General features: G+C 47.1%; 1 protein-coding gene across 5 annotated transcripts in view; it reads left to right on the top strand.

The window, feature by feature from the left end:
* FIP1L1 (factor interacting with PAPOLA and CPSF1) overlaps nt 1-15102 on the top strand; it is a 323029-nt gene that overhangs the window by 237839 nt on the left and 70088 nt on the right. For all 5 annotated transcript variants that reach the window (XM_029587658.1, XM_029587675.1, XM_029587666.1 and 2 more), the window contains one exon: nt 12691-12746. In XM_029587658.1, coding sequence (XP_029443518.1) covers nt 12691-12746 — 56 coding nt within the window. The remainder of the gene's footprint in view (nt 1-12690; nt 12747-15102) is intronic.

Below are 15102 nucleotides of genomic sequence, written 5' to 3'. Positions count from 1 at the left end.
TCGGTCCCATCGGTGTGAGACTGTCTCTAGGTACTCAGTCTCATGGTGGTGATTCTAGATTTGGTGCCATGGGCCAAAGTTCACATGCACCCCCTCCAGGCATTATTTGTGATGCATTGGTCCCACAGTCAGAGGACAATGAAGTTTGACTGCCTCTGAATCGGTTGGTGCATTGGTCACTTTGCTAGTGGATGGTTCCCTCCAGTTTGTTGAGAGGAATCAGTCTGGTCACTCCATCCTGGATCTTTGGTCATGACGGACACGAGCCTCTCGGACTGCGGACTTAAGACTCCAGTAGAGGTTTTGTGGTCCATCAACCTGCTGGAAACCAGAGCTATTTGCCTGGCACTTCTCCAGTTCTTCCCACTGATTCAGGGGAGGGCCATGCAGGTCCTCTCGGGCAATGCCACCACAGTGGCATATGTGAATCAACAGGGAAACCAGGAGTCGAGGGGTGTCAAGGAAGAGGTCACTCCTGTTCCCATTGGCGGATAGAAATCTCTGGCTACTCTCGGCAGTGCACATCACTGGCCAGGACAACATACAGGCCAACTTCCTCATTCGAAATCTGCTAGAGCCTGGAGAATGGGAACTGATCATGAATGCCTTTCGCAGAATTTGTCGCAGGTGAGGTCATCCTCAGGTGGACGAAGGCAAGAGTCACTCATTTCTTCACCCACCAAAGAAAGCAGAGCTCAATGGGGATTAACGCCCTAGTGCAGCCCTGGCCGAAGGGAGAGCTCTTGTATGTCTTTCCTCTGTGGGAGCTCGTAGGCAGACTACTATGGCGCATAGAGCTGGAGAGCATCTGAGTCATTCTGATTACGCCGGACTGGGTGAGCAGATCTTGGTACGCTGATCTCCTCTGGCTCCAGGTGGACCAGCCCTTATACCTCCCAAAGGCATGGGGTCTCTCGGCTCAGGAACAGGATCCGGCTCCATTCTATTTTATGGCCTCACTCTTGAGTGGAGACGGCTCCGGAAAAAGAGTACTCTTCAACGGTAATCATTACGCTGTTAAAGTCTAGAAAATTGTCCACTTTCTTGACTTATATACTGGTCTGGCATCTATTTGAATAGCACTACAAGTCCAAGTCGGTATCTCCCTGGTGGGCCATTTCCTGTATCTTGGCCTTTCTTCAGGGCAGCCTGGACAAAGGACTGGCCCTGAACTCTTTAAAGGTATAATTGGCAGCTATTTCTTGCTAATGGGGGGGCCTAAAGCAAGTGACACTATAGCAGCTCACTCTGATGTGTCCCATTTCTTGAGGGGCATAAAAAGATTGACTCTTTTTCCAGCTCACTGCCCCCCCCCCCCCCCCCCCCCATGGGCCCTCAGTCTGATGCTGTGAGCCCATATGGGGGCACCCTTTGAGCGCCTGAAGCAGAGTTCCTTGAAGGAGTTGTAGCTGAAGATGGCTTTCCTGGAGGCGGCTTGCCCCGCTTGATGGGTTTTGAAGCTTCAAGCCTTTTCTTGCCAGGCCACCTTCCTGGTGATTTCGGCAAAGGTGATGGTTTTTTGACCAGTGCCGTCCTTTCTCCTGAAGGTGAATTTTGCCATTCATACTAATCTGTCAATCTCACTTCCCATTGCATAGAATGTCAAGCAGCATTGTCTGAATTATCAAGATGGCTCCTCATCCAGTAAAAATGTTGCTAGCAGTAATGTGTTATGGGTTTGACAGTCGCTTGGTTTTAATTGTAAATATTACTACCCTTATCATAAGGCTTGGGAGTAACTGCACAGAGCGGCAGATTCCATAAGAAGCTTGCTGGACAAACTGAATGGTACATTTCTGTTGTTGTTACTATGTTGCTTCTGTCTTTCTCTAAGGAGGAGTGTAGACCAAGTATTAGGTCCTCAAAACTCTGGATGTGCGGAGACTTATCTTGAGCTACTTTGAAGGTCACTAATGCCTTCTGCAAGTTGGACAGATTGATTGTCCTTTTTTTGGAAGTTGGCACAAAGGAGAGGCGGACCTCTAAGGCTACCCTGGCTCAAGGAGACAATCGATTCGGCTTACTTGCTGAAGGGCAAGAAATCTCCAGAATTGGTGGATGCATATTCCATGAGGCCCAGTCAGCATCTTGGGTGGAGGTGCATGTGCTTGCACTGGCTGATATTTGCAGAGCAGCCACTTGGTCTTCCCTGCACAACTTTGTGAAACATTATCGGCTGGACGTGCTGGTAGGGAAGATACAGCTTACAGTGTGGGAGTGCTTTAAACCGTTCTCGCTTCCTCCCACTTGGGTAGATAAAGCTTTGGTATTTCCCACTTGTCAGGGCTAGACTGGTGTAGCAGGCAGAACTGGCAACGGCATCTGTCAGAGTACATGTCAGCCCTATCGCAGCCTACCATCTCCCTCATGATGGCTTCCCGGTGTCATGCCACTCGCTCATCTCCAGATTCATGAAGGGCATTCTATGGCTGCGCCGACCGGTTCAGAAGCCACCAGTTCTGTGGGATATCAACCTAGTTCTAGAACAGTTGATGCTCCTGCCTTTCAAACCTCTGGACAGCAGTCATATAAGGTATCTCTCTTGGCATTGTTCCACTGTTCACCATACCTAGCGTTCCACCACGATAAGGTGACATTAAGAACTTATCCTTCCTTCCTCCCCAAGGTGGAATCAGCATTCCACCTCAAGCAGACGATCACCTTACCGACCTTCTTCCCGAAGTCGCACAAATCCGAAACAGAAAGACGGCTTCACACGTTGGATTGTAAACGTGCCTTAGCTTATTACAAACAGCACACACATTCAGAGTTCAGGGCCTCCCAACTGTCTCCTTCAAACTGAACGTCCCTGGGCACCCCTTCTCCAACAGAACCCTATTGTCTTGGATCTCCCAATGCATCCTGTTATCTTTCAACAGAAGATCAGAAACCCTGTCTACCTCACCACCCACCAAGTCAGAGCAATGGCGGTCTCATCACTCACCTAAGCGAGGTGCTTATCCAGGACATATACAAAGCCGCCACTTGGTCATAACTGCATGCTTTTACTTCACACTCACCTAAGCGAGGTGCTTATCCAGGACATATGCAAAGCCGCCACTTGGTCGTAACTGCATGCTTTTACTTCACACTATTACCTCAACCAGAAGGCGGCTGCAGATGCTGTGGTGGGTTGAGCCATCCTTCTGGCAGGAACCACTAAAGAGACTGTCTGCTTACCCACCCTGCCTTCCCAGACAATCTCCTAACCATGCAGTACAAACTTGGATAACAGACTGAGACAAGCTGGGAGCTGCGAGGGAGAAGACACAGGCACACAGAGCAGAGTAAAGGAGGGGGGGGGGGGGGGGGGGCGCCGAACCAGGGTTTCATTACTAAGGTTTACATCTGGCTCTTGGCAACATGGGCTGCAAAACTTAACCATGAGGTGAAGTGGGAGAAAGAGCTTTAGAAGGAATGTGAAGAGAGAGAGAGAGAAGGTATATGGAGGCAAGTAGCGAGAAAGGAAAATCAGTCTTACCTGCTAATTTTCATTCCTGTAATACCACAGATCAGTCCAGATCAGTGGGTTATTTATCCCTTCCAGCAGATGCAGTCAGAGAACAAAACTTTGAGGCACTGCTACTTAACTGAGAGTGCCACCTGCACTACCTCAGTATTGACCTGTACCCCAAGCCAAGATACTTTAGAAACCCCTTCAGACAGACATAGGGAACTAAAGGTTGGATACCCTTAAACTATAAACCTTGTTTGTCAAGAACCAAACAAGACAGGGAAGGGAATCCCATAACTACCCTCTGAGAAAAATTCTTTATTAAACAGAAAAATTCTGTACTAAGCAGAAAATCAGTCTTTCGGCATCAAACAGGAGGGTCTCTGGACTGATCTGTGGTATTACAGGAACGAAAATTAGCAGGTAAGAACCAATTTTCCTTTCCTGAGCATACCCAGATTAGTCCAGACCAGTGGGATGTACCCAAGCACCCCTAAACCGGACAGCCCCCGAAAGACCCGAAGGATGGCTCATCCTGCGCCCTGACGTCCAGACGATAATGCCTGGTAAACCTATTAATTGAGGACCACGCTGCTGCCCTGTGGTGACAGAAGTTGGCACTCAGCCCAGAAAGCAGCCTGCGCCCACAAACCGACAGGAATTTGTCGTCCGAACAAATGGTCTCCCTAAGCCAACAAGATATGGTAGCCTTAGAGGCTTTGTCCCCTTTCTTCAGTCCACTGAAGAGGTCAAACAGATGATCTGAGCAACGAAAAGCATTAGTAACCTCCAAATACCGAAGTAGCGTCCGCTGCACATCCAGAAGATGTAATTCTCTGTCCTGAGGAGAATCTTTTGACCACTCTGGAAAACCCGGAAGATCTACCGTCTGATTAACATGAAAGGCAGATACCACCTTAGGAACAAAGGAAGGCACTGTTCTCAATGAGAATATTCCTTGAAATCCGCAAAAATGAATCCTACATGACAGAGCCTGAAGTTCTGAAAACCTTCGAGCTGAACAAATACCTACCAAAAAGACCGCTTTCAGAGTCAAATCTTCAAGGGTTCAAAGAGGGGTCTACAAAGGACACGAAGTACTAGGTTGAGACTCCAGTCTGGGCAGATCTTTCGCACCGGAGGACATAACAGCTTAGCCCCTTTGAGGAACCTTACCACATCCAGATTTTCAGACAGTCCTACCCTGAAACCTGCCTCTAAGCGCACCCAAGGCAGCCACCTGCTCATGAAGTGAGTTGTCAGCCAAACCTTTGGACAAACCCTGCTGCAGGAAATCCAGCACATGCAATACCTCCACCACCAGAGAATCTAGACAATGCTGAAGACACCAAACTTCAAACAGTTTTCAGACCCTAATATATGCCATAAAGGTCGCCGGTCTTCTGGATTGAAGAAGAGTGGAGATGACCTGTTCAGAGTAACCCTTCAATCGAAGTCTCCGCCTCTCAAAATCCAAGCCGTGACACAAAAGCAATTCTCCCGATCCGAAAATATGTGACCCTGACGCAACAGGTCTGGAAGATGAGTCAGACTGAGAGGACCTTCCACCGCAAATTGCACCAGATCTGCAAACCATGGTCTCAGCGGCCACTCTGGTGCCACTAGAACTACAGTCTCGGGATGTGAGTCTATGCGTCTGAGGACCCGACCAATGAGGGGCCAAGGAGGAAAGACTACACAGAAGAATTCCCATCAGCCAAGGGCACACCAGAGCATCGAGGCCCACCGAACTGAGTTCCTTTCGGCGACTGAAGAATCTCTCCGTCTTGGAGTTTAACTGTGTCGCAATCAGATCCAATTGGGGAGTGCCCCACCTCGCACAGATGTGGCTCCTCGCCTCCGGGGACAACTCCCACTCTCCAGGATCCAGTTCCTGCCTGCTAAGGAAGTCCACCTGTATGTTGTCTACTCCTGCTATGTGCGATGTGGCTAGGCCTTCGAGATGACACTCCGCCCAGGCAAATAATCTCCAGGCTTCCCAACATCACTGTATAACTCTTTGTGCCGCCCTGCCAATTAACGTATGCCACCATTACATTGCCCAAGTACACTCGAACCATGCGACCCTGGAGCAGGGTCAAATAAAACCTCCAGGACTAGACGGACCGCCCTTGTCTCGAGGCGATTGATGGACCAGAGTTTCTCCTCCAGTTGCCACAGACCTTGTGCCGACCAGCCCAAGCACACCGTTCCACAGCTGGAGAGGCTTGCATCCGTGGGGACCACCACCCAGTGCAGAGGCTCCAGATCCATCCCCTTCTTTAAATTGGGACAAGACAGCCACCAAGAGAGACTGGACCTGGATTCCCGAAGCAGAGGCAAGGGAAGATGAAACTCCTCCTAGCAGGGACTTCACCTGGACAACAGCACAAGTTGCAGTGTCCTCATGTGCATGAACACCCACGGGACCAAGTCCAATGTGGATGCCATGGACCCCAGAACCTGTGAATAATCCCACACTTGGGCACCTCCAGACAAAGAAGATGCTCGACCTGAGACTGCAACTTCGACACCCTGTCCGCCGCCAGGAAAACCCTACCTCACTGTCAAAGTAGGCCCCTATGTAAACCAGTAACTGAGTCTGTTCCAACTGACTCTTCTGCACATTGATAACCCAACCGAGAGACTGTAAAGTGGACATCATGATTCGGATGGACTTTTCACATTCCTCCCTGGACTTCACTCGAACCACCAATTGTCCAGTTACAGGTGGACCAAAATTCCCTCCCGACGAAGAGCCGCAACCATCACCACCATCATCTTGGTGAATGTTTGGGGCGCTGTCGCCAAACCAAATGGGAGGGCTCTGAAATGAAAATGTTGACTCAGCACTTTGAAGCAAAGAAATGTCTGATGTTCCTGTCGAATGGGGATGTGCAGGTACGCTTCCATCAGGTCTCTGGAGGCGAGAAATTCTCCTTTTCAAACCGATGCCTACACGGTATGCAGCATCTCCATGTGAAAGCACGGAAACCAAAGGAACCAATTCACCTTCTGCAAATCGAGAATGGGCCAAAAGGAGCCCTCCTTTTTCGGCACCACAAAGTAAACTGAATACCTTCCCTGACCCTGCTTCTCCAGAGGGACGGGAACAGTGGCCTTTAGGGCAAGCAGCCTTTGCAGTGTCCCCAACACTGCCTACCGCCTGATACATGGGACTCCACAAAGGCTTCCTGAGGCGGGCACAAAAATCTAGAGCTCAGCCCTCTCGTATCACCTCTAGCACCCAATGATCAAAGGTAATCTTTTCCCACTTCCCGTGGAAGCTGGAGAATCTGCCTCCTACAGCTTCTACGGAGGAGGGGGACCCACTGGCTTCATTGGGCTGATTTTCCTCTCCCAGTGCCCTGCCCGAGGCTGTCTCTGCCCGACCTGCATACTCCATGCAAGGACTGTTGGTGCTCACTGCTCTGTTTTGAGACAGAAACAGATGAGGACTTGCCAGAACGAAACCAACAGGAATCCCGAAAATGAGCCCGAGAAGGAAACACCTTCTTACTGGGCTTCCAGTCCTCCGGAAATCTATTCCACTTGGACTCCCCCAGGACCTTCATCAACTGAAGGTCCTCTCCAAATAACTGCTTCCCCTTAAAGGGAAGATTACAGAGCTGGATCTTGGACGATAAATCATCAACCAGTTACGTAACCACAGCAGCTTATGAGCTGCTACAGAGGAGACCATTCAGCGAGCCGACATACGCACCAAATCATACAAAGCATCTGCCACGTAGGCTATGCCTGACTCTAGATGCGCAGCCTGCTATGTGCCGCCATGGACATCGACATCAGGCCCTTCTGAACCCAACAGAGACAGGCCCTTTGCATTAAACTGTCACAAACAGCTGCCCAAAGACTCAACACAGAGACCTCAAGCATCTGAGTTGCACCTCCAGCTTACAATCCTGGACATCCTTCAGGACCACTGCCTCGGCCACCGGGATCGTCATCGTCGTCTTGGTTTCCGCCCAGACGGCCGCATCCACCTTCGGGATTCTCAGCAATTCCAGGAAGTCCTCCATTAAAGGGTAAAGCTTGGAGATCACTCTACCCACATTCAGGCCAGCATCAGGGGAATCCCACTCCCAGTTCACCAGCTTTCAAATCTTTTAGGCAACGGAAAAGCGCTAGTGGGTCCCCTCAGCACATCCAGGACTGGGTTAATACCCACATTATCTGACTCTTCCTGAGTGACCTTCACTCCTAATTCCTCCAGCATCTGCGGGATGAGAGGGTGCAGTTCATCCCTTTTAAACAGATGCACTACCCGCGGATCGTCTCCCTCTGGGACTGGGAACTCATCGGAATCAGGTCATCTTTTGCCCTGTCTGTGTCAGGAGTCAGCTCCTGCATCGAGGGGGTCCAATCGGGACTGATCAGAGTCCTCACCTTCCCTCAATTCATCTTCCCTCGATCCCGGGGGACTGTCAGCCGCCGCATCCTGCCTGACTGGGAAAAGAGTGGGGGTAGAATCGCCTGACCGCCCTGCAGTCTCCTGCTCTGCCTCCCCAGCGGCAATGGAAACAGACCCTGCTGACCTTCTGCCGCGATTTCCTGTGAACCTCGAGGGGCCTTCCTGCCCCGAAACGCACACTGGGCGGAGGGAATGCGAGTTTAGACCCACTACCGCCACGCCACATGCGCCATGTCTCCCAATCGTGCCCCACAGCGCTCCCCCACGAGGCCTCCCGCTGCCAGGAAGAGATTCAGTCCCCACTGGGGAGTTCCCAGGAACGTTGACAGAGTCCAGTTGGCCCCACCAGAGCACAGGACTACATAAGGAATGAGGCACTGCGGTTCTCTCCCGGCACTAGCTCTGCAATCAACTGTGAACCCCTGGAGCCCCAGGTTAACAGCCAGGTGACTGCCACTCAGTCCTGCACCTCCCAGCCCTGGCCAACAGTTCCCACTGACTAGGCCCTCCCCACTGAAGTTCCTGCTAAGCTCTTTTCTTCTGCTTCTTGTACACTACTGTTTGTTTTTTTTAACACGGAATTTAAAGAAACTTTATTAAGCGGATACTTCCCTGTCCAGAGGAAGAAGGGCGAGAGGGTATCTCGGAGGGTCGAGGGAGCCAGGATTCCTGGCTATCAGACCCTCCAATATGCTGCAGGCGAACCCAGTCAGGGGTATCCAACCCACCGGCAGCCCGGCTCCACTTGAGGGATGGCCCATGAAGATGCCTAGCACCTCAGGGTGCGTCAGTGATCTGGAACCTAAAACTACTGTAAAACAAAAAAAACCTTTTTTTTTTCCTTTTTTAAATAACAGCCTGCAGGTGCAGCTCTTCCATCTGCTGGAGTCAGAGAAATACTGAGGTCCTGCAGGTGGCACTCTCAGTTAAGTAGCAGTGCCTCAAAGTTTTGTTCTCTGACTCCATCTGCTGGAAGGGTTGAATAACCCACTGGTCTGGACTGATCTGGGTATGTTCAGGAACTGCGCTGTCAGCAAAATTAGTTCAGAATACGTATAAGATCTCCCTTAGGTGATATTTGGCCTTTGGTAAGATTGAATAAGATTTAAAATTCTATATTGGCTGTGTGCTGGAGGGAGTGTGGAGATCTAGGTATGATGGCTCACATTTGATGGCAGTGTCCAGGCTTTATTCCTTTCTGGCAATGGATATCAAAATTAACACAGATTACACAATGTACGGTAGAATTGACACCAGACACATTCCTATTGATTGAGGGATTGCAGGAATACCCAAGACAATTGCGAGATTAATCTCTCATATATTATTAGCTGGATGTGCGATAGCAGGTTGTTCGAGAAGACGAGAAGCACCTGGCGAGGAGGAGGTGTACAAGAGACTATGGTACATTTTTGGAATGGAGAGGCTAATGGCCCTCAGGAGAGATACCTTGGTGGCTTTTTGTAAAACATGGAACTTTTTCTGAGTCTTGGATGGGTACAAGGGACAAGTGTTGGGAAGGAGGGGAAAGTTATAGTTATTGTGCACAGTTATGTCTGGAAAAAAGGGGCTAATGTAGCCCATATTGGAATAGATGAAAATATTTAATAAAAATTTAAATTGAAAAAAAAAAGAGAGCATGACTGGTGATATCCAAGAATTCTGCAGGCAGTTTTCAGACTTTCCTACAAACTTCTACAGATGTTTACTTGTTTTATGACCAGTAGCATTCCTTCTATTAAATGTACTTCTATTTTTTGAGTACCTGAAGGCCCCTGAAGAGTAGGTTTAGACTACAAAATCTTCTTTTTTGGAAATATAAACAAGTATTTGAACCCAGTACCTCAGATAAACACGTGTGGTGGGTCTATATGCGTGTAGGTTTATCCACAGTGAGAGCAGACATTCCCAATGGCAGGGATAGGGAGGGATTTGCACTTAAGCACATTATTATGAATTTTTCAAGGAAAAATGCATGCATACTTTTAAGTTTCCATAAGATCGCTTGGCCGCCATACTGCCTACTCTAGTTGGGGACCATCAGGTAGGCTTTGTTCGCCAGCGGTACGCCCTTGCTAATATTCGCCGGGTGTTGACTGCCATGACGAACTGTCGTCAACTTGGGGAACCCCATTTGGTTATTAGCTTCGACTCCGAGAAGGCGTTCGACAGGGTGGAATGGCGATACCTTTTTCATCTTCTGGAACGAATGGGGTTTGCGGGGTTTTTTCCTACAGGCAGTGCGTTTATTGTACGCGGACCCACGGGCTGTGATTTTGTTGAATGGGAGTCGGTCGGACGAGTTTATGGTGACGTGGGGAACGTGGCAAGGGTGTCCCCTGTCACCTCTGCTATTTATATTGCAATTGGAGCCTCTTTTGGTAGCGCTGCATCACAGGAGGGAGATACGGGGAGTTCGGTTTGGCCCCCGGATATTTAAGGGGGTGGCATTCGCAGACGACCTGCTAGTCCTTGTCACGAATCCTCAGGTGTCCGTTCCTCATTTACTATCCCTGATTGGGTCATTTGGGGCTTTTTCCGGTTTGCAGATGAATGACAATAAATCCTCAGTGTTAGCATACCCATCGACTCTTTCGGACACCTGGCAGGGTGAGTTCCCGTTACATTGGACTCAGGGCCCGCTTAGATATTTGGGGGTGAATATTCCAGCAGATCCGGATAAGATTTACCAGGCAAACATCCCTGGGCTAATGCGTAGCACATCCGACAGTCTGACCAGGTAGAGAAACCTACCGCTCTCGCTGAGCGGTCGAATAAATCTTTTTAAAATGTGTTTACTGCCTAAATGGCTTTATTTTCTTCAAAATGTCCCCATCCTTTTAAAACGCGTGGATTTGTGCCAACTGGACACTCTACTACGTAGATTCTTGTGGCGAGGGGGGAAGTCCCGCACCCCATTGTCTTGGTTGAAAGCTAGGTGGGGGCGGGAGGGATGGGTGTGCCGGACATGGGTACCTATAATCTAGCCTGTAACATGCGGGTTATCAGGGATTGGTTGTTGGATAGGGAGACCTTTACTTCCATGACCGCTGAACGGGCGCTACAGGCGCCATACACCCCAACTTATACGCTGCAAGCGCCATCGGCCAAACTCCCCTCGTTCCTGTTGAACACCCCATTGGTCCGCCCCATTAGACTGTCTTGGAGGAGGGTGGGGGGGAGGCTGAATATTACCTCACGGTGTGCCTATCTCCTTCCTGTTCAGGGAAATGCAGAGTTTATCCCGGGTATGCAATCCACAGGTTTTCAGACTTGGCAGGCGAAGGGTATCACCCACTTGGGACATTTGTTTACCACCAACGGGAGGATTTTCTCTTTCAAGGAACTTCAGGAGACCTATGGGCTAGGGGTCACTCACACATTTTCCTACTTACAAATGACGCATTATTTGCGATCCATTCCAGAGGAAATTAAGAGTCCAGCCTTGTTTCAGTCAATGAAGCATTTATTTCAACTGGGGAGCCGTGCGACTCCCTCCCTGTCCACTTGTTATGCAAGGCTGCGACAGGGGTTGGGGGGGGATGTGTGTGAACTTCTGGCGTCTCGTTGGAATATGGATGGGGACTTTCTTCTTACTTCGACCATTCTCAGGATCTGTTTTCACCGTGCAGCCAGGATCTCGATCAACCAATATTACAGAGAAATGCAATATAAATTTTTGAGCCGGGCATATATTTCTCCCCAGATAGCCTATCATTTAAAACTTGTGCCGGCGGCTGGGTGCCCTCGGTGTGGACATGCCTTGGGCACTCTATCACATGTCTTCTGGACCTGTCCGCCGATCAAACGATTCTGGGGCCTTGTGGCGAACCATTTGGCGGACTTATTGAATGTGGCCATTCCTATTACCCCTCTGTGGCTGTTATTTGGCTGTATATCGCCCATACGTATCAGAGATCCTGGCTCACGTCTGCTTTTGGCTAAGGCTTGTCTTGTAGGTAAGCGAATCATCCTATCGCAATGGCGGACTACAGATGAGCCCTCCTATTGGGCCTGGAGGAACAGCTTCCATTCAATAATGATCATGGAGAACATGACGGCTCGCCATTACCCCAACGCGAGGCGGCGATTTCTCTCAGTGTGGCTACCATATATCCAATCACTTCCACATCATATTCGTAGTCTTCTTCTCAACGCTTGAACGTGCTGAACTTTGGGTTTTCAAGGAGCAATGTGACATATGCGGACTGAACACAATTAAAATTCATAGCTGATGCTGTTTCTACAACAAGGGGGAGGGTGGGGGACGGGGGGCTGGTGTTTTGGTTTTGTTGTCTTGACTCGTTTTGTATGCCTGGGGAGGGCTCAGAACCACACCCCCTCAGGCGTGTTTGTTGCTTATTTGAAAACAATAAAAACCGTTAAACATTAAGTTTCCATAAGTATGAATATACTTTTCTCTGAAAAAAACTACCCACATAAATTAGCTGGTATAAATATGTGCTGGTAGTAGTATTCCTGGGGTAATTTTCAAAGTGAATTTAGGTGCATAAGTTCACTTTAAAAATTGGTGCAAATTTTGAAGTTAATTAACTTTTCAGCAATGCAGACAGTTAACAAAATTCACCCCTTATTTTCTATTTAATTGTGAAATCCCATGTGTTAACTTCTTCCAGTTGAGATATATGCAGTTAACTAGAGCCCTACTGGTTCCTCCACGTCTGCCAGTTCCTACCTACTCAAAAATGTTCTCTTTAATTTCCATTTTCCATAATTTACTGAATCAAGATTTAATTTTAAAAAATCACATTTTTCAAATCGGTTGTTTTTTGTTTTTAAACAGTGGACATTCTTCTGCATATGACAGTCGCTCAGCACCCACATTTCCATATGGCAATGGTGAGTCCACATGTTCATTTCTGTAATTTTAAGAGAATTATTTAAACTCCTTTAATGTAGTATTTCTGTGTGGTAAACCTAAAAGTCAACCAGGTTGAAATGCTGTCCCTTAAGTATATAATGCTGTTATCAATAACCACTTAATATTAAAACAAATTAAATAACTTCTTCATTTAAGTATTAGAATATTTATGATGCAGGAATCACATAATCTGAGCTAATAAAGGTTACCACTATATACATTTTTGCAGCAAAAACAGAGCAGAGCACTGTTCCTGTTGTCTTTTCTTTGGTGCAGTGGCCTAGCAGCCATATTGGTCCTAGCGACAACCGAAGTCTTTGTAGATTGTGATAGCTTTTATGGGACTAACAAATTGTGGTCTGAAAAACTCATGTACAACATTTTTTTTTTTCAGTCCCATAAAAGTTATCTCATCCCACAAAGATTACAGGACTTTTATAAATGTAAGACGTTGCAGTTAATCAAGAAACAAACTAAGTTTTTAATAAAAATCTGCTAAATTGTAACAGCGTTAAATAGTTGGAAGTTTTTGCCATAGTGCCAGCTTTCATTTAAGAACATATAAGTGGGACTAGCCTGATGGCTTAGGTGCCTGGTTCAATCCTAGAGTTTGGTCTTTCACACTTGGTCGCCTGGGGCTGGAGATGCTGCGAAAGCAGCATTCATTTCTAGCCCAGTTGTGGGGTGTAAAGGTGTCATTGTCATATTTAAGGGTGACACCTGACGCAGGATTTACAGCCCATGATACAAAGGAGCTCCGGTACATGACTCCCAGCCTCAGGACTGTTGCTGCACTAATCACAGTAAGAGGGTCTCTTAAAATAAGGCAAAAAATCCTCAGGTAGTTGTAAATGAAGGTTCATGGCACCAGGATCCCAGCTTTGGGATTTGATTGAACTCAAATAAAAAGGAGAAAAGAGGAACTACTGGCCTAAAAAAAGAACATCAGTGTTTTTGGCGAGTAGTAATAAATGGAAACCACTCTGAGGAGAGAAGAGTGATAAGCAGAGTGCATCAAGGATCAGTTCTGAGGCTAGTTCTGTTCAATATCTTTGTGAGAGATATTGCAGAAGGGTTGGAAGGAAAAGCTTGTCTTTGAAGATGAAACTTAGATCTACAATACTGAAGGAGCAGAGATGTCAGAAAATATGTTATTAAATATGAAAATGTGTTTATTAGTAATTACATATATTCAGTGTAGTCAGTAATATTAAGTTACTATTGAGACATAAGAATTGCTTTCCATATGCCATGAACTAGACAGGGGCCTCCTTTGGATATCTTTCAACCTACACCTGTGTCCTTGAGCTCAGAAGAAAAAATAAAAAAAATAGAAAAACTTTTATTTCTTATCTCTGCTCTGGTTTAGAAGGAAATGAGTGCTCTCCCCGACTAACCCCATCAGAGGTGGGCAAGGAAGACAACTTTAATGAGTTGGGATGTCTTCCAGATCCAGACCCCTCTGTTTTAGGAAGGGAGGGAAAATTTGTTAACTTCTTGAAAGAGAAGGAGCAGACTAGCCCCTACCTGGGTTTTGTTTATTTAAACCACTGCTAACAAAGAGAAGGGCAAGGCAGGCAGAATTGATCTCTGACTGACCGCAGGAGAAACAGACAATAGCGGGCCTAATTGCTTCATTGAGATTTGGTGAGAAATTGTTATCTTTTTCTCCATATGAGAACCTTTCCTAAGCTAAGTACTACTATTTCTAGCAAGTATTAACAAGAGATGTATTAGAAATGCATTGATTTTACAAGAGAAATGTCTCTAGTAGATGTGTATCTGATTTCAATAGTTTGTCACTGTTGTTTACTCTCATATTTACTCTCATAGCTCTGCACTGTTTAATTAGAATAAGATTTAAGCACTGTAATGCCTCATACAGTTATTTAGAGGCTTTAAAATATTATCATTTCTTTTTTATCTGGAATAAAAGAGAATATTTTAATACATCCAGTCTGGTTTATTTCTCTATATATTACTCTAAAGATAGAATCCTTATCTCTAAAAACTAAACTTCTTCCTAAGGGCAGAAGGGTCATTTGAATCAGTTAGAGTTGGAGCAGAGCACAACCCTGTCACATTCAATGACAGAGAGTATTAGAAGTGATCTAAGAAAACAAATGATCAAAAGTTTGGCAACTAGTATTCAGTACCGGGAAGTGCAAAGTCATGCTTTAGCGTGCAGAAATCCAAAGGAGCATGCCAGATAGCTTAAAGCCTACAACTTCACCATCAAGGTGTGGTTAAACACATGCTGTGTGATTGTGGGCATAGCAGTATATTTCTTGTGCTACCCAGTATTTTAGGCTCATTTATTGTGTTCTAATTAAG

The sequence above is a fragment of the Rhinatrema bivittatum genome, chromosome 1 (assembly GCF_901001135.1).
Source record: "Rhinatrema bivittatum chromosome 1, aRhiBiv1.1, whole genome shotgun sequence".
NCBI classification, from domain to species: domain Eukaryota; kingdom Metazoa; phylum Chordata; class Amphibia; order Gymnophiona; family Rhinatrematidae; genus Rhinatrema; species Rhinatrema bivittatum.
The sequence above is the reverse complement of the archived record's forward strand: the minus strand, read 5'-3'. Positions and strand labels throughout refer to the sequence as shown.